This window comes from Caloenas nicobarica, chromosome 11 (genome assembly GCF_036013445.1).
Source record: "Caloenas nicobarica isolate bCalNic1 chromosome 11, bCalNic1.hap1, whole genome shotgun sequence".
Lineage (NCBI taxonomy): Eukaryota > Metazoa > Chordata > Aves > Columbiformes > Columbidae > Caloenas > Caloenas nicobarica.
The window spans coordinates 3,163,414-3,182,165 of NC_088255.1; the positions used below are offsets into that span (position 1 = coordinate 3,163,414).

An 18,752-nucleotide genomic window follows, 5' to 3' on the forward strand; every position below is an offset into this window, starting at 1 on the left:
GTCGTGCTGCTGCAAAGCTGACCAGAGTGGAGCGTTAGGTGCTTCCTTTGAGCAGATGGTATCTTCAGTGTCGCTGGTGGTACACAGGAGGATGCTGGAGTTTGGCAGGTGGTGAAAGAGGCACGTGAACTTTGTCTCTTCTACACAGAAAAGTGCTAGGGAAGCCCTTTTAACGTGATCCTGGCATCATTTAAATGTGAGGAAGCAAAGATGTAAAATTTGGCCCCGATGCAAGCAGCCTTTTGGCGGTCGCCGTCGTTGGCGCAGGCTGCAGGAGAACTCAGGAAAGGACGCGCAGGAAGAGGTTGGGTGCTTCTGTTCCTCTGCATGCAACCCACGTGGCTGTGCTGTATGTGCCGTGTACGTTGGAAAGGCTGCGATCAGCTCGCGGGGAGCCCCGGGCTGGCACTGCGTTGCATGTGCTGTGCACCCAGGCAGGGGGGGACATGGTGTGTGAGTGGGGCTGGGTGCAGCTGCCAAATTTCTAGCAGGTGTGTTCCTAACTATTGCGTCTTCAGCTGGTTTGGGGTCAAAGTATGGCTCAGAGGTTGATGTCTGCATTTCAGTACTCATAATTTTAATTTTCTGATAGCTGTCTTGGCTTCAGTTCTTCTGACTATTAACTGCAAGCTATGTTTTGTTACCCTCGATCATGTCAAAGGGTGCTTTGACCCTCAGTGGCAATTAAGCAAATTACATGAGATGAAAGAAATGGGACAACTTCTTGGGCAAAAGGTGAGCAAAGAACCAAGAGGGACCTGAGGGGTCTGTGCTACACCATCGGAGGTGGGGGGTCTTTACCCAAAAAGACACTTCCCTGCAGGTCCCAGAACTGAACTGATTTTATTGCTGACTCTGACGGTTGCTTTGTGCAGCAAGCAGGGGTCAGGCCCACGGGTGGGATGCCTTGCTGGTTGCAGGCCAGGAGCCGTGTCCCATAGCTCTGCCACCTCCGTGTTCTCAGAGCTGCTCTGCAAGGACACGTGTGTGAAGTCCCTATGGATCCTCAGCTTCAGATACAAGCTTTCATGGGGGAGTTCAGAGATTTTCAGTGGTTTAGAAGTTATAGAAACTCGATACAAATATTGAAAGCTGCCAAGTCACACGCCCAGTAGTTCAGAAATGCCAAATTAAGTTTGCCCATGTGCCATTAATTTGTTTTTTCTGATTGCCGTGCATCATGATGGGCCATCTAAATGCATAATCGCATCCCATTTTCCCAGTGCATCCCCGACTCGCTTGGAGCGGGGCTGCGCGGGGAGGAGAGCTGCTGCCGCGGGGACGCGCCGTGAGGAGCAGGACGTGGCAGGGAGGAACACTGCAAGGGTTTAAGGCTCTTCCGCAAGTTCTGATTCAACCTCTCTGACACACATTTCATTCAAAAAGAATGATGTAAAGTTGTCCCATGCAGTTTCTTTGCATGTCTAACTCCGGTCTTCATTCTACAACTTTAAAGAGGAAATATTACTTAACTATTACTTTACACCGATCTCCAAAGTGTTCCTTTTTTGCTGTCTACTGTTTAACAACTTTACTTTTCTCTGATATATTTGACATTGGCTGGTATCAAAGATGAGATGACGGATCGAATGGGCTAAAAGTGGCAGTGTCTTTGCTCCTACAGAGAGATTCCTGTTTGGGAACAGGACGCGCTCATGCTAAACGGCAGCATTTCTGAAATGAACTTAATCAAGTTGCAGGTTTTGCCACTTGGTATTTGTGGGAAGAAATCACTAATACTTTTGAATCAGTCATTAGTTTAACTTGGCTTTGTCAGTAGTTGCTCTTTCCCTTCCAGCATTGCTTTTCATGGTCTCAATGCACGATTTTCAATTCTGAGAACATTCAGAATTTTTCCAAACAAGCCCTGTGGACTTAGAGTTTGGTGGGTCTGTGTCCATATTGCTCAGTTCATGCGTGTTTGAATAGGAAAAACATCCGTCCTACGTTCTTTGGAAACTGGCTTTGGAGAGTTAGAATCAGAAGTCTCGCTTCTGAAATGATTTGACCTCAGCATTGCTTTTCCTGTCCCCCCCCTTAACTAAGCAAAGGATGGAAGTCTTTTTGAGCAAGATTCACGTCTCAGATCATGGCTAGTATGGCAAAAACCGACCTGGTCTTCTGCCTTGCTGCCTGCTAGCCCCCACCTGAGTTTTCAGTGGATGCTGTTGAACGTGTTGGCTTGGAGACAGAAGTCTCAAATGAAAATAGTTCCTGGCTGTGTCTAATACCTTAGTGAGGTTTCCTTGCATTCTCTGGCTCCTCGTCTGCCCTTCTCAGTCCCCAGTTTCTGGTGATGTCTGTGGAGGAGGATGGCGGTGCTGGAGGGGTGGATGGATGCTGAACGTGGGCAAGGTCTCTGCAGAGTGTACGAGCAGGGAGCTCATGTGCTCTGTATTATCACGGATGAATATCTTGTCATGGGATTGGATTCATAAAACAGCAAGAAATTGTATGTGATTATGGTTTTACTATGGTTATTTATTACGGATCGAATCCTTGAGGAGTGTTTCTTTGGTGTTGGGCTGTGGTTGGCTGGCACATAGGCTGAGCTTCAGTCGAGGATCTGGGCAAGCTGTCACTGTGCTGATCCTCATGGTGTTTCTTCTCAATGCGCCTGGGAAATACAATTATTTTCCTGTCTATATATTTCTGAAATGAGCCATTCATCAGAAGGGACTTGTGTCTTGAATGTCAGTGACTTGACTGAGGTGATACTTTGCTTCTGCAGGTGGGTCTGTTTGTGGAGGCGTCCCTGCAGAAGCAGCAGGAAGGTGATGTTCCAGCCCTGACCGCGCTGGTTCTTTCATTAATGCACATAAGCTCCAGAAGTGCAGCATAATGAAAGGGATTTTAGGAGCTGTCGGGTTACAAAATTTGCATTGTGAAAGAATTTGTTGCTCAGAGGGGTTTGAATGTGCTGCGATGCTGACCTTAGCTGTGTTGGTAAATAGATTACTTAGAACTGATTCATTATAAAATGTCAAGCTTGTACCAATAGGCAGCAAGTTTTGTAAATTATGTGGTCCTTCCTGCCTCTTTTTTTTTTTTTTTTTTTCAGACTGATACTTGTAGTCTACTATCAAGATTGTTGTATAAACACTTGGAGCTACATTTGACTATGAAACTTTTCCCTTGAAATAACTTTCACATGAAAAGTTTAGAGGCTGTGCAATTCAAGCTTTCAGCCTTACATGCAAAGCCTCATTAAGCTTCAGATTTTCCTTGATAAGTGTGGAGAAGCTATGCGTAGAAGACAACCCGTTATTTTGATAAAGGATGTGTTATAACAGTGAAATTCTTGTGACAAGTTCTTGGTTTTTCAAGGTCTGGTGAGCAGGGGAAGCTTGGATTAATTTCTTTTGATGTCGTGCGGCTGGATGGATTCGCCACATATATTTAGCACATTGTTGTAGTTGCACATTAACAAGGCAGAAGGAGAAGTTAGGATTTTCTTTTTTCCCTTAGAAATGAGCGAATCCCCCTACTTTGCCTTTCATTGTGGAGGCATCACGGAGCGCAGCTACGGCACCGTTGCTCTCGAGGAGCCTCAAGTGGCAGCGTGGGCATGTGAGAGCCTCCCGAGCCACTCTTCTGGGGACGTTTTGTGTCTGTCATAGTTTTTTCTGAGATGTTCAGGGCTTTGACACCTTGTAAAAACCTAGGAAATTTAAGAAGAAATAACCAGCTGCCAGTCCTTCTCAAACAGATGTTCTTTAGGTCTCACATAAAATACCCCAAAAAAGTATTTGTGTGTGTTGGCTTTTAATTACTCTGCAAATAAGGTAAAAACTTCCTCAGCATTAAGTTCTTGTTTCTCAGGCTAGATAGACTATATCTAATATCTTTCTCACTGTTAGTCAGCAGATGTGCAACCTCTGCCTTTTTCCCATAGTTTTCCCCAGCACAGAGAAAATTTTGAGTATAACCACCTTCATCGATCTCTTCAGTGCTTGTTGCCCTTTCAGTCTTTGGAAAGTTCAGGCTGACTTCAGAATAAGAAGCCAAGAGGTTGCCCGTGGGATATGGGTTTGTATGGAGAGTTAGGCGCCCGGAGCTCTGGTTTTGGTTTGGCGGCGACCTGCGCTGTATCCAGGGCTCAGCCCCACTGCCCTCTTAAGACTTTTCCCTGTTACCTGGAGAGAGATAATTTTGTCTTATTTTGCTTTCCTGGGTGAACTTCTGTGCCGAATGCTGGCTATCAATAGCGAGCAGATATTGAGAACAGGGTGGATTCAAGTGGGTCTGCAGAACAGATGTTCAGAAGCTCAGAGAGGAATTACAATCAATATATGATTTTTTTTTTTTTTTCTTCCTTTTAAAAGCAATTCTTCCTATGAGAGCAGGAGATACGGGAGAAAGTTGGGACCACGTTTAATGAAAGCAAAGCCTGAAATGTGGAGAGCCACCAGGAGCGATGCCCAAACAGAGGACATCTGTTTGCAGAATTCACTGTTGTCCCCAACATCCCTCGCGTTCCCTCTGTTCTGAAAGACTCGCCGCGTTTTTTTCTGAAAGCATCTAGCAAACCGTATGCTATATAAAACCCAGAAATGCGTGCAGATCCAGTCACGGCGTGCATGTTTCCGTGCCACAGAGCAAAGCGCTTTGGTGCACGTCACCGAGTGTCACCAGCACAGCCGACGTGTGCCGGTGGGGCACGTACCAGGGACACGCGGGGGCACTCCGTGCTGCTGCTGCTTCGGCCTCGTGCTGTGCTCTCGGTGCCCTCGTTGCTCTGGTGCTGTCGTTTCAAGCCCTCAGCATCTCTGTGCCCTTTTGTGTCACCCCGTGGCCCGCGAAGCGTGCTGCCTGGGTTCCGCCACCAACATAAATACATTGATGTTTGAGCTTCCAGTGTGACACAAGCAGTATGGGAACAGAGGTGTCGGTTCGTGCCCCCGCTGGCAAAGCGCCTTCCGCGCGCTCTGGCTCCGCGATCTCGTGCGACCCTTTTGGCTTTTGTCTGGGTTTTCCTATATGTGAAATCCACGCGTGGATTTTTTTTTTTATTATTATTTTATTTTTTTATTTTTTTTTAGATTCTGAAAATGAGATCGTCAGCGACTGACACGTGGCCCCCTCAGCTACGGTGCCAAGCGCGAGGCCCCGCCGCGGCTAAGGAGGAGGAAGAGGAAGATGGGAAGTGATTTATCATGTGTGAGAAATTCTGTGCCGTTCTGGTCCATTCAACGCAATTTTGTAACTTCTTTCTAATCATTTTTTTTTTTTATTTATAGTTGGAAATACAAAAATGTTATGCAAAAAAAAAAAAAAAATAAAGGAAAATTATTTTGGGGGAAAAAGAATTTTGTTCCAAATCGTTCCCTTCTGTTGTGAGCCAGGTTCCCGTGAGCAGCGGCTGGAGAAGAGGGGGGAGGAGGCACTCCTTCAAATACTTTTTGTTCCACACAATTAATTGTAATTTAAATAATTTTCCAAAAGATAAGCTAGGCACGCATATTCAGATTCTAGTACAAGGAAGATAAGTTCCAATTTCATTTAAATTTCTCGCTATTCTTCTGTAAAGATAACACTCTATTTTAAATGCGCTTAAATCAAGTAAAGAAACCTGCGGAGACTTCACCGGAGAGTAAGTTTGTACTTGTCACTTCCCTTTTTGCCTCTTTCTTTTTCTTATATACCGGCTGCATTTTCTTGCCAGAGTTAAATACAGTTCTCGAGTCACTTCTAATTTTAAATGCAAGACTAAAATCCTTCTACAGACGAGTCGGTAATTGGAGCAATTTTTAAAAGACTTTAAAGTGCCTTCAACAAGCTAAAATTACATAGTGGGAGATTTCTTTTACTTGATTCACTGATGATGGGTTTCAGCTGTCTCCTGGGCTGAGGTGATGTACAAAGTAGCTTGTAGCAATAATCTCGTTAGTAATAATTTATTACAAAGGACTACTGAATTTTTTTTAGAAAGACGGTTTTAGTGCTGTTCCTGAGGAGCAGGACAGACCGCTGCTCTTGCCATTACATTTGGGCCCCAAACTCTTCTGACCCTCTGCCGCTGTGCTACGCACCCAAGGTCTTCACTTGCTTCCCCTGTAGACAGTTCCAGACCACAACATTCTGACCTTCTCACTCTCGTTTTTGATACCGGAAAAATAGGAATTTGTTTGCCCCTGAGCCTTTCAGTGCCATCCTGTCTTGCAGCTGGAGCCTGGCGATTTGTTTCATTGTTATCTGCCATGTCTGTCTCTTCCAGATCTCAGTTCTAAATAATAAATCTTATTTTGATGCCGTTGTTCCCTACTTCCTTTCCACCCCACCTTCTCTTGCCTATCAGCAAGGGTGATGAGGGCGCAGGTGGATTTAGATCTGTTGCTGAAGCTCAAGAGCCCTGAAGCAAAGGACCACTAAAATACTTTGCAAATTCAGTGTTTTGAAGGCCCAGGGCCAAAATTATATATATTTGTGTTAACTTTGTGCTCCTCTGAGGTGCCACCTGTCCTATCCCCATCTCGGGAAAGGGACTGATCTCCCGCATGAGAGCAGGGGCTGGATGGGTGGTAAAGGCTGTCGCTAAACTGTTGCTTGCCTTGGCCTCTTCCAGTTGTAAGAGGAGCCAGATCTGTTTCCCTTTTTAATGGGTGGGAGATGCGGGGTCCAACCACGCGCTCCACCTCTCATTTTCTATTTTGGTTGCTGTCGTCTTTCCTTTGGCTGTGGGTACACCTCCCTCGCCCACCAGTCCCGCGCGCCGGGTCACGGCCCTGAGGTGCTTCTCCAGGGATGAGTCGCTATTCCAGCGATCATGGCAACAAAACACCGTGCCCTCACCTGAGATTTTTATTCCCTAGAAGTTTAAAAGGTTCCTTTCTCCAGGGAACTCCCTTGCTGGCTTTCCTGGGGTCTGGGTCATCTTCAGAGCAGCCTCCGTCAGTTTTTCTGTTGCTGGACCCTCTTCACTCCTCCTGCAGAACCTTCGGCGCCGCCGCAGCCCTGGCTGTGACTGCGGGAAGCCAATGGGCCTCCCACTCCAGATAAGTATTTTGCAAATAATCTATTAATATTCCAATTAAACGTAAGGATTAGTATCAGGCTGAAAGATCAGGAGCAGAAACTGTGGCAAACCCTGGACGGTGGCTGCTCCCCACCTCTAGCTTTAGATGATCTATTCTGTAAAAGGCTGCTCTATTTTGGGGTGTAGTTCATGTATTTACTCCTTGTGTTGCTGTTTGAAATGAAAGCCATAAGCCGTGCCCAGGGTCCTTGAGCTCCCCCAGTATGAACCACTGATGTGGATCCTCTGTGGAGGAAGAGCTGAGCTTTGGTGCTTTTTCTCCCTACCTGCTGCCTCGAGTTTCTCCCTTCCTCGCAGAGCAACAACAACTGTTCTCCTCTCAACGTGATGCCGAGCTGACACTATGGCTCTTCATGGCATCCCTGAATATTTCAAGGCACTGGTAATATCTCCAGCTCCGTTTGTCTGTTCAGAGCTGCCAGCAATCTCACCATCTCCTTGAACACCTCATATATATTAATATTTGCCATCCTGAAATGATTAACGCTGTACTGAAGCTGTTGCAGTGTTCCTGAGTAGTGTCACTTAGAGCATCACCCTGGAGCTCGTCCTTTGTAGCGCTGCCCTTGCCTTTGCTGCTTGGCTCAAGCTCACGGGAAGCCCAGGAGGCTCCTCTGCCTCTCGGGAAGTCTCCAAGTAATGCTGATCCCCAAAAAATATGTGACCTGTGAGTCAATGCAGTTCATACAGGCCTGTGCCACCTCCTGAAAAAAACACCTCTTAAAAAAAAAAAAAAAGTCAAACAAAAAAATCCCCTTCCACTTTGGGTGCTGGGTGCTATGAAAGCAATCTGGCACATTTGGTTTGCCCAAGTGCAGTGGGACTCCTTGGTGTTGGCTGGTTATTCTGAAATGACTTTGAATATAAACCAAGTGTTTAAGGAAAAAATAAACAGTTTATTGCAACCTAGCTATTGACTGTATAGTTATGAGGTTTAGAGAGAGTTGTACAAGACTAAGATAAAAACCTTCTTGTTTTCAGCTAAATTGCAGACCAGCTCCTAGAGGTTGTTCTCACGATTTCTTCCATCCCCAAGATACAGATGTGAAGCAACTGAAGTCTTGAGATAATTTTCAGTAAAGATTTTTGGGGTTTTTGGTACGGGGTATCTTTATATATTCAAACTGTCCTTGGGGATGTCCTTGGAGCTGGGCCTCAGCGTCAAGATTTTCTGTGATCTGTTAATCGGTGTGTAATCCTGCGGGAAAACCAGTCTGAGTTATCAGCTGCCCCTCAGCCTTCTACGCTACCTACGGACTAACTGGTTAGTAAAGCTGTTCCGAGCCCACTCGCAGGCAGCCCCACTGCTGTACGAGCTCGGTTATAAATGTGCTGGGTTCGGTGCTTTGCTAAATTTTAGCTGAGACAAAAGGGTGGCTCCCAGACCCCCACCAGCCCAGCTTGGGGGCTGAATGGCTGGAGAACCGAGGTGTCCTCAAACCGAACCACACAGGTATGCTTGGAGAACAGCTTCTGAGCTCTGACAAGGAATCCAGAAGAACGATGAGCTTGATGTGTCAGATCTTTCAGAGATCTACTTATTAAATACAGAATAAGTACCAGAACATTCCTGCAATGTTTAGGGGACAGAGTGACTTGAGCTGTAGCTTCTCTCCGCCTGGATGCGCTGAGCAGTATGCTGGCACCAACGTGGCACTGGGCAGAGGTGAGATCTTAAGTCTCTGTGTGATGCAAATTCTGATCCACTCAATAAATCCTAAATTGCTCTGCAATGTGTTACCCTAAAAGCAGGTGAATCTGTGGCTGCAGCGCCACCTCCCCCAGCAGCTCAGCTTCAGCTGAGCCAGAGCAGTGAAGTTGCCCTTTATGTTTTGTGCACTTTTTTCTGAATTAATAACTGGAGTTCAGGAAACAGGCTGAAGTTTCTTAAACTTCAGCACTTGGGGGTTCTGGTCCACAACAGGTTGACCATGAGCAAACAATGTGCCTTTGTGGCCAAGAAGGCCAATAGTACCTGGGGTGCATTAAGAAAAGTGTGACCAGCAGGTCAGGGAGGTCGTTCCTGCCCCTTACTCTGCCCTGGTGAGGCCACATCCACAGCACTGGGTCCAGTTCTGGGCTCCCCAGTTTAAGGAGGACAAGGAATTACTGGAGGGAGTCCAGCGGAGGGACACAAAGATGCTGAGGGGTCTGGAGCGTCTTTGTGATGAGGAGACACTGAGAGAGCTGGGGCTGTTCAGCTGGAGAACAGAAGCTGAGAGGGATCTGATCAATGGGATCAATATCTCCGGGGGGGTGTCAGAGGACGGAGCAGACGGGACACAGCAGCCCCTGGCAGGGCTGTCCCGGGGCCACAGGAGCCCGCGCCCGCCTGGCTCTGGTTGTGTCCCCGTGTCGCATCCCTGACTTTCCGCTGGAGACACAGATGTGGGTGCTGGGGCTTTGGCAGCTGGTGGAGGACAGGGCGAGGGAAATGGAGAAAAACGTGGGTGGCTTGGGCTCTGTTGGGTAAGGGCTATTACAAACAGCACTAAAGTTTATGGAAGAACTCTGCCTTTTCTTTCCTTTTTCTTCCCCTGGAGCGGGGGAGTTCTTACTGTTGAAGCAATAAGTAAAACCACTATATTACAACAGCTGTGCACTTGGGAAGAAAGATATTTTAACTTGACAAAAAAAGTATATTTGTGACAATAAAAGGAAATAATTGCAAATGCTAAAAATACAGCTTAGTTTTCTGCAACAGGGGCTTTTGAAGCAGCAAAGTGTTTCAGTAGCTACTGATCTGGGGGGAAACTGAAAAGGTTTCAAATGCCCTCTGGATTTGTACAGTTTCTCTGAGACTTAAGAGCCTGTTTAAATGCTTTATTTTCTATCTTCAGTGCTTTAGCGCTGAGAAGGAGAATTTCTGGAAGGAAAAGAAGGAATAAATTTGGTGAGATGCTGATGTGATGCTGGGGGCACATTAAGATATTTGAGGCTGTTAGATGTTTACCAGGGATTCCAGGGGCTGTTAACGTAGTCATGGAAATTGGGAGTCAGTTAAAACCGTTGAACAAAGCAAAATAATTCTCAAATAGCTGCTAATTGCACATGAGCACTTGGATCCGCTGGTTGCTGCGTGGAGGTGGTGGGGGCGTCTGAACGGGGTGGGCACGGAGACTGCGCGGGCTCCGCAGCATTAAACCTCGATCTGGGGGCTGCTGCGGAGGGTGACCTGCTTCTGTTGTCCTTTTCAAATCCAAGTGTGTAGCGGTTTAAAGAAAAACCAGCATAAATCGGAGCGGATGAGGCCGGGCGTTGCTGCGCCTGCCTATTGGTGGCAGAACGAACCTTCATTTTCGGTGCTGAGTTCCAGCGCTGGGGGGAGCGGGGACGGGAGAAGGTGGCGGGGCTGGGAAGGACACGCTTCTCCGGACACGTCTGTCTTGTTGAGACAATCCCGGTGCTTTTGCTCTTGCTGGTGTGAAGTAACCACCAACCTAAAAATTACAGGCGGCATTGCGTTTGCTCTTGCAGCAGGATTCCGGGAACGTATTCCCATATATTTCCTTTTTTTCCTGGTGAACAGTCATCGCTGAGAAATGTGTGAGAAAGATGGTAATTAGCAACGCAGAAGGGAAAATATTTCTGAGATGAGTAAAGGGATGCACATCTTGTAGAGTTAAATACTTGGAGACTTTTATTCCTGCTCTTTCCATTATTCTCTGTTGTTTTCTGACATCTCTTATTAGAAAAGCAAACAAGCAAAATTGTTCAACAATTACCTGCCTGGGTGATTCCTCAGTGGGAAAATGTAGATGCTGGGAAAGCAAAATCCAAATCCTCTATTTTAGTTTGAACTGATGCTATTAACAGATTTCCCAGGTCCAGCTCAACTAGACCCGGCTCAGAGGTAGGCTGGCCCACTGCCGGCCTGTGAGAAGCAGGACCCTCTTGGGGTCAGCTTTGCTCTCCAGCGTGCTTTGGTTCTTATTGTTTTCATTTACTTATTTATTTTCTTAGCTCTGGGATGCTTTTTAGTTACCTTCTTTGACCTGAGTGCCTCATCTGCACTCGCAAGCGCTATTTCTAGCAGGAGGATGAATTAATTACCCGTCTTCCAGGCAGTTCTGGGTAAACTTTTTGCTTTGCAAGCTATCGGGTGAGTCCAGGCTCGGCTAATAACGGGTGCGGGCTGGATGGCTGGAGCCCCTGTGCCGGGGCAGGGGGATACGGCGATGGTGGGAGGAGCAGCACGGGGGTCCCGGCCGGACCACAGCGCAGGGCGGGCAGCGTGAGAGCTCGTTTTCCAGACGGAAAAGCAAAGCACAACTTCTTCCTCCCACTCCGGCTCCTGCACAGAAACAGCATCCCGAGGGCCGGGGGCTGCTCGACGGGGCACGAGAGGAGAACACGGGCTGGTGTGTAATCCCTGGGGTCACAAACTCATTTTGGAGTCTTTCTTACGAGGGTGTGAACCGGAGGGAAGGGCTGGGAGAAAACGTAATATTTTCGTTGTCCTTTTTAATGAGATCTAGGACAAACCCCTCACGTTGCCGGCGGGAGAGCCGGCGCTGCCAGAGCAGCATCACCGAGCGCGGGGCCAGGCGGGGAGACGGGCCAGTACTGGCCTCTAAATATTCAGATCTATTCGTTTAAAAAATAACCGCATTCCCTCCTGGCTTTGCAAGATACTGGTGGCACCAACAGTTAATGAAACGAGACAGACACTTGTGAACTGCCCAAAAGCCATTCCGAAATATTTATTCTCACAGAGCACTAAAACCTGAGTGTTAAAGTAAAGCAAGGACAGCAGGATGTATTTTTCCACGTACGCCGAATTTCTGATGGGCCCAAGTTTGCTTTTCTGTGGCAGCAGCCCTGCCTCCCGTTCTTTGTCATGGTGATTCAGTAATGCTTTACTGTTGTCATGGTTGCAGGGTTACTACTAAAGCCAAAGCAACTACACAGCCCTTTTATTCATAGTTGCAGTGTATAAACTAATTAAGTAAACTGAAAGCAGCAGTCTGTTCCCTGGGCCTTGTTTTTATAATGCTCAGGATCAGATAGACTCGATTTCTGTCATCCTCCTAAATATCAAACGTGACTCTGTTTTGCCTCCTTGGATGTGTTTCATATCCTAAGACCGGGCAAAGTTCACGAATCATTTAATGGCCCAAAAACATCCTCACAAAATCGAAAAGGTCTCTGGAAAAATCTCATTTGAGCCACTAAAATAAAGCTGGGAGCCAGCATGCTTCAGCCGAGCTGCATTCCTTATCGCTGCTGTGGCTGTGGCAGAAACCCAATCAAAATGCTTAGTTTCTGAGTTCGTGCTTTGCTGTGTAAAGAAAGATGGTGGCAAAATGATGGACGGAATTTCTGCAAAGCTCCTCCCTGCCGCGGGAGCTGGAGGGATGCAGAGCATCGCGCGGTGGGACCAGCCGCAGCCCATGGACGGCACGTTCTCCTCGTCCATGAGAAGGTCGGTTGCGTGATGACACACGAGCCCATTTTTTATTAAAAACTTAATATAAGCATAGGTTCTATTTGCGAGCCCCGAGAGCGATGAGAGGAACCCAGTGGGGTTTGCATGAGATGGGAGCGGTCGCGCTGACGTTTGCCTTTGTCAGGGAAGGGTTTAGAAGATTTAGTGTCCCCAGTTGGTGTCCTGTTTGCTGATCAGCTGCTGCTCTGCCCTTGGCAATCGCCCTGCTCTGCTATGGGCAAGGGGGAATGTAAGGAGAAATAGAAGTAACGTAAAAACCTATTTCCTCCTAAAATTAGTTGTGTCGTAGTGTTCCCCTGGTATATCCCCAGGAGGATGCACTCGCGTGGGGTCAGCCCTTCTCCTCCCTCCTGCGAGGACACAGGGGATGCTCCCTGCCCTTGGCCAAGCGTGGCCGAGCACACGGGTGCTGATCAACTCCTCTCCAGGTACAAAAGCAGCTTCAATTTCCCCCTCGCCCCGTGCGCAGCTGTTGGCCGTGGGCACAGCAGTGGCCTCGTCCTGTGGTGATCCTGCCCGTGCCAGCACTGCTGGAGAGGTGTGTGGCCGTGGGGAGCCGTGGGAGGAGGGCACAGGGCCCCTGCCTGTCCCACAGCGTTGGGTGTCCCCGCTGTCCCTCGCCAGCGCAGCAGGGACGGGGTCCGGTGGCTGAAGGGGCTCTGCTGGACACGGGGCTCCTCAGGAGCTGCCCCTCATTGAGACAAGGGGACCAAGGGGCCTTCTGGGGACCATTTAACTTCTTCCCTTTTTCACGCAAGATGAAAACTCCTCGGTTCTTGTAGGAACTGGCCCTACGGAGAAGTTTCTCTCTGGTACCGGTGTCCACCTTCTGTGGGGTGCGACAGCAGCGGGACCCCAGCTGGGATTCAAAGGTGAGCTTGCCGTGCCACAGCTCCTGCTGACTGATGGCTTTCAGTTATTTTGCACCGTTACCTATTACTCTGGTAGGACTTTTTTTTTTTTTACTTGTTCATCACACATGGGGAAAAAAAAAAAAAAAATCTCTCTAAGGAGAATGAGCCCTGGAGAGGTGGTGGATCTACAGTGATACTCGTTATTCTTCAGAATCAACTCTTTTTTACTAAAGCTCCAGCTAATTGCGCAGCAAGCCATCCCTGCGACACCCCGGGAGGTGAAAGGGGAGAGGGCGCCAGGAGCCGCCTGTGTTTGCAGCGTGCTGCGGAGAGGGTGGCACTTGATCGGCTGCTGAATACATAAGGAATCTTAGTGGTGCCTAAAGGGAAATAATTTGCAGTGAGAACAGAGGGCTCCTTCCCCATCAGCCCAGGAAGCAATTGCCGTCTGCTGACCCAGAGAGGGACAACATCTCGTTTTATGCTCGTCGCTTGTGGGAAGCAGAGATTTCTGTAGTGCAGCAGCAGGGGCGTCACCAGGGGGTGATGGAGGGGGTTCCCTGGCGTGGCCACAGCCCGTCTGGCACCACCAGCACGTCTGGCTGTGTGTTGGCATCCGCTGCCCCTTCCCCTCGCCAGCTGGGTGGGTGCTTGTGGCCCCAACTTGTAGGGAGCGCGAACTCCCCGATGGTGTGGTTGTGAACGTGAGTGGTGTCCGTGCACTGTCCCAGCCCCGGCGGCTGCTCCTGGGCGATGGGGCCTGTCCTGCTGCCAGCAGGACGTCGGGTTCATCACGGCTGGGAGGCCGCGGCGAAGGCCAGAGCTGCTGAGTGCCGGTTGGGCTGACGTTGGCTGCTGCACCCCCGGGACGCCGGGGCAGCGCCGTGACCCCCGTGGCAGGGTGTCCGTGGCGCGACGCATGGGCAGCTCTGCCGGAGGGCAGCGGCTGGAGCAGTGCCGCCGGATCCGCCTGGGCGAACCGCGGTCACCGTGTGTGTATCTGCGGGTCTGCCCCGGTGCTGCTCGACCCGAGCCGGCTGCGCTTGCTGCAGCCGTGCCGGTGCCAGCGGGGAGCCCCGAGCCATTGCCAGCCCGCTCGGTCCCTGCATCTGACAGCTCTTAATGAAGCACAGTTCAAACGAGGCTTAATTACGTGAACATTAAGAAAAATAGTCATGATTTCCACTTCTTTTTTTTTTTTTTTTTTAATTTAGTAAAGCGGTGTTTCTGAGCCTGCAGCTCCCTTTAGACCTAGAAAGTGCCGTCTCATTCTGCAAACGCCACCTTTTCCCTTTTTATGAGCAGAGAGATCAATTTCCTCGCCCGCACCAGGACCGGGCCACAGGCTGACGGTGAATCAGCCGCATACATGGATCGCTTCCTCGTGTGGCCAGATGCGCTTTGCTGGGAGATGCTCTCCCAAAAGGCAGCTCATAACCTCTGACCACTGAGCCGACTCCTGGTTGCTGATTGTAATGAAAATAGAAAATATTTTATCTCTACGAAGTGAAAATTTCCATGTTGCCTTTTGCTTTGGAAATTAATTTAAGGCAGCATGATCCAGTGTAACTTCAAGTACCTAAAGTCAGTTTTGCAAAGTTTAGCATCGGGTGTTTTAAATTTACTAAATCCCTATCTTATAGAGAGTAAAGAGATTCCTTTGCCTTTCAGGGATAGTTAGAAACGTTTTTCAAAACTACTAGTTTCAGCACAGTGATCTAAAAAGCAATTCTGTAACACAGAAATTTCCTTTGAAGGTATGTCAAGAATTTCTGAATATTTTTGTTGCCATTCCTTAAAAGAGTTCAATATTTGGTTTTCCTTAAGTTGGAGAGCTTATTTCTTTTGGAGGAGCCTGTTTACATTGAATTTTGCAACTTTGCATGTTTAGGATAACAGTAACTTGATAGGCGTTAACTTCAAAGATGTGACCTTCAGCTTTTCAGGAACATTTTTAACCTCGTAATTCATCATCAGTGCAAAACACCAGGGTCCTGGCACTCCTGAGAGTGTATTGTCGAGCACAAAAAGGGTGAAACTGAAGCAAAGCCCAGGGCCAAGTCTTCGCATCTATGCTGAGAGTGACTCTGCTGATCCATGAACATGCAGGAATAATGGCTTTGCTTGCTTTTCTGTCAAATATTTTTAAAGTTATTTTGCCAGAATGCTTGTGGGGAACACAGCGGAGGACACAGCTATCACCCAGCACGTATGGGTGGGAGATGTTCTTCAGCTCCGACCCCTGCCTGGGGTGGCAAATCCCGACTGCTCGGCAGGATTTGTTGCACCAGGAAAGGCGTCTGGGTCTGACAGCGGCCGTTTTATGTGTTTTTGAGGCTGCCAGCTGAGCTCTGACCAGCCTGGGGGATCTTAGTGCAGGAAAACAACTCGGAGCCCGAGCGTTAACAGGCTTGTCACATCTCAGCGCTGTGCGCACGGTCTCCCTGGTGCTCGGCTGGACGAGCGTTGCAGCGGGCGCCGGGGCCGCGTTGCCTGTGCTGCTGTCGCACGTGGGTCCCTTCCAACCGTCCCGGCTCGCGGGGCATCGCCGACAGAGCCGATGGGACGGGAGCAGCAAGACCGTGACTGCAGAGTGAGTAACGAGCGTCGTCTTGATTCCAGAAGTGACTGGGACTTGTACCCTAATACCTGAGAACTTTAATCGCAAACAAACAAAAAAAAAAAATAAGCAACCTTTACATGTAACTGAGAACACTATTTTTACAAACTGAGACCTATTTTGGGCTGATCTACCAGATGAAGTGACACATTCATTCTCATGCAGGAAGGACGTCCCTGACTGATAAACATCAGTTTATCTTTTTTAGCCCCACCAAACCAAGCATGACAGAAGAAAACTATTTATAAATACCCTTAGGGGTAAATATTAAGCAGGAAGAACTGCAGGAGTTAAAGGTTAATGTTAGCTTGGGATCAAACGAGTATAAATTAGTCATAAGTAAATGCAGATTGGAAATTAGAAGACAGTTAACAGTAATGTGAGGAGCAAAATTCTGGAGCGCCCTGTGCCTGCAGAGGTGGCCTGAGAAGCTCGCGGAAGGATTGTGCAACTAAGTATAAATTCCTGAAGACAGAAAGTGGTTTTTTTGTTCTGAGTCCTCAGGGATTTGGTGGGCTGCTGCAGCTGGAAAAGAAGGGATTGCTCTTCCCACCCCCTCTACTAGATTTACAGTGCTCGGGTTTCTGCTGGTTATCTGTGTGGATAAGAACTAATTCCTGTTGGCATATCATCTAACTTGGGGGGTTTGGGTTGTTATTTTTTTTCCCGTCCTCTCAACCACTGAAGATTAGTCACAGCCAGAAACAGGATATAAATGAGATTTGTTAAGTAGCTTTAAAATCATGGGGGTCTGGCTGGTGGTCCTGGCTGCTGTTCTCATAGTCAGATTTACTTAAAAGTTCAGGTTCGATTGGAAACTCCTCCCTCAGTCAAGAGCAGCAGAGACTACAGAGAGCTGGTATCCTTGTCCTCCTGCCCATTATAACCCAAGCCATAGTATTTTTGTGGACTCTCAAGTGAACATCCTTCACTCTCCAGGTCATCATCCTTTCTTACTGTCACACAGTATAAGCCCAGAATATTTAAAGCATGATTCTCCATTATACCGAGCTGCTCTAGAAAGCACTCTTCACTGATTATAAAGTAATTATGGAGGACAAGTTTCACTCAGTCCCAAAATAGCCTGGCGTCAAATTCTCAGCTGAAATAAATGCTCTCTTGCCGTTGCCTTGAGCACAAACCTACCAGGACAGAACAGCAGCAGGTCCCAAGTGGTGAGTGGTGAATGTGGCAGAGGAACTCGGTCATAAAACTGACGGTGAGTTAGACTAAGATATATATTTTCTATTTTATTTTATTTTATGAAACACTGAGAAGGCTGAGATTAGTGGGGGCTCTCACAACATCCCAGTCAGTGTCGTTATTTAAACCAAAGATACAGCTTTCTTCAGGGCCCCTGTACTACCTTATAGGTTGGTGGTGAAAAATAACCTCTAGTTAAAGGCCGGGAAAGCAGGAGATGAAGAGACATTATTTAGAGCTGAAGATGTTCAGGACAAGGATTACCTGTTCCTTTGTGCTGGCACAATAGGACCCCCTTGTATGGCTCAATATGTAGTAAGCATAATTAGCAAAAACATAGTATTCCTTGTTAAACCAGAACACCTATAGTAGGAGAAGACTGACACATAGATCAGCCCACACTTGTCATTCCTATTTGAGCCCTTTCTGTAGAGAGGTTTTTCTGCCTACTGGTCTTGATTCCTATTCTGAGAAAAGATGTTTTCCTGATACATATTCTGATACACGTTCTCCTGAATAGCCCATCGGATCTCCAGTGAAACAAAACACCTGAAGAATGCTGTAAATACAGGTATGGCCAGGCAATTGCCTCTCTTTAGGCATAATCTTTAGATGCTTCAGTGGTATTGGAATAGCAAACTTTATTGTACATCAGGATGCTGTGTGGTACTCAAAGCCCATCTGCTAGTAACCACATTGCAGTCAGTAGCATAAAAACATGCAACCCAAGTGCTAAACATCAGCCCAGCTGCTCCCAACCAGTTACTGGGGTTTGGATGAGACAGTTTTAGGGTGCTCAACCTGACGTGTTGGTTTTTAAGGTTTGCTGAGCCTGTGTTCTCCTACCAGCCATGCTCCTGTAAGATGTACTCAGCTGAGCTTCCGTTTCATGTAAGGTACACCCTTATTTCATGGAATATGAATTCTTTGCTCACACCTATATAATGTAAGTAAACATTAAGTTTACTGACTGGAAAGAGGAAGGAACGGCAATCTATTCAGCTATTTAATTTCATCTTCTCATTGAAAATCATTGCCTGCTTAGTTTGGGAAAAACATCTCTACTTAAAAGTGTCTTTTTATTGGCCAAGACTGCACCACTTCCACCTAAAAATGTCTTGCAAATCCGTTTATTGTGTCTTTTATTCTTATAGTATTGACTGTAATAGATGCCACAAAAGGCCACTGCTTGATTTTGCAAAGCCTCAACCTGTTGATTGGATGTTACCACCAGAGATGCTCTTTTATATTTGGCATTTAAAGAAAATTAAACTCCTCATTCTTGAATTCGGTAGCGTCCCATAGACCTGTTTTTCTCAAATTCTGCTTTTTCTTTTTTTCTCTTATTTTCACCAGTAAGAATAAGCCTTTTGGATCAATTAAATTGTTCATTTTTCTTAGCAAAGGGATTCTTTCCTATTTTCCTTTGTGACTCTGTCTTCTACTATTCCTTTATTTCATTAGGAATTATAACAGCATTGACAAGAGCAGAGATGTTATTCCCCACTCCTCCTTTTTCCTCTGATGGATTTTTCAGAGTTGGAGAAAAAACATCGTGTTACTTTAGAAGCAATTTGATCTGCCTATGGA

General features: G+C 47.3%; 1 protein-coding gene across 7 annotated transcripts in view; it reads left to right on the plus strand.

Moving 5' to 3' along the window:
* WNK2 (WNK lysine deficient protein kinase 2) overlaps window positions 1-6,235 on the plus strand; it is a 114,474-nt gene extending 108,239 nt beyond the window's left edge. For 6 of the 7 annotated variants that reach the window (XM_065642981.1, XM_065642979.1, XM_065642984.1 and 3 more), the window contains exon 29: window positions 5,043-6,235. In XM_065642981.1, the coding sequence (XP_065499053.1) occupies window positions 5,043-5,150 (108 nt within the window). In that variant the 3' untranslated portion in view covers window positions 5,151-6,235. The remainder of the gene's footprint in view (window positions 1-5,042) is intronic. The other variant, XM_065642986.1, reaches the window with a different exon arrangement.
* The last annotated feature ends 12,517 nt before the right edge of the window (window positions 6,236-18,752 follow it).